Here is a 382-nt window from a genome sequence, read left to right on the forward strand (position 1 = left end):
GTCGCAATAGCGACTTATCTAATCATACAAGCAATGTCAACTGCATCAAAAGCCGCGGTTCTAACGGAAAGTAGCAAACTAGCAAAGCCGTGCGATGAAGAAGCCTACACAAACGACCTCGCTAAGAAGTTTGAAGGAAAAGCAACAGGAATCAATGAACAACTAACTGAACTAGGCCGCACTGAATTGAAATGGAAATTAGCGGCAGCACTGGAAGAAGACACGATCAAGAAAGCAGCTAAAGAGGCACTCGCTTTAAGCGCAAGGCAGCGTGCAGCAATGGCAGCAAGTATGGCCCGAACCGCGCAAACAACACTGCAGAAGGCGGCAAGAATTCTTAGATTCAGGGTAGCAGCAGCGCTAACAGCAAAAGCTCTAACGG

General features: G+C 47.6%; 1 protein-coding gene across 1 annotated transcript in view; it reads left to right on the plus strand.

The window, feature by feature from the left end:
- Nucleotides 1–33: 33 nt before the first annotated feature.
- TEOVI_000755400 (uncharacterized protein) overlaps nt 34–382 on the plus strand; it is a gene marked incomplete at both ends in the record, with an annotated part of 405 nt that continues 56 nt past the window's right edge. The window contains one exon of the mRNA XM_067221429.1: nt 34–382. Coding sequence (XP_067077530.1) covers nt 34–382 — 349 coding nt within the window.

Source organism: Trypanosoma equiperdum (assembly GCF_001457755.1).
Source record: "Trypanosoma equiperdum strain OVI genome assembly, contig: ctg_1446, whole genome shotgun sequence".
NCBI lineage: Eukaryota > Euglenozoa > Kinetoplastea > Trypanosomatida > Trypanosomatidae > Trypanosoma > Trypanosoma equiperdum.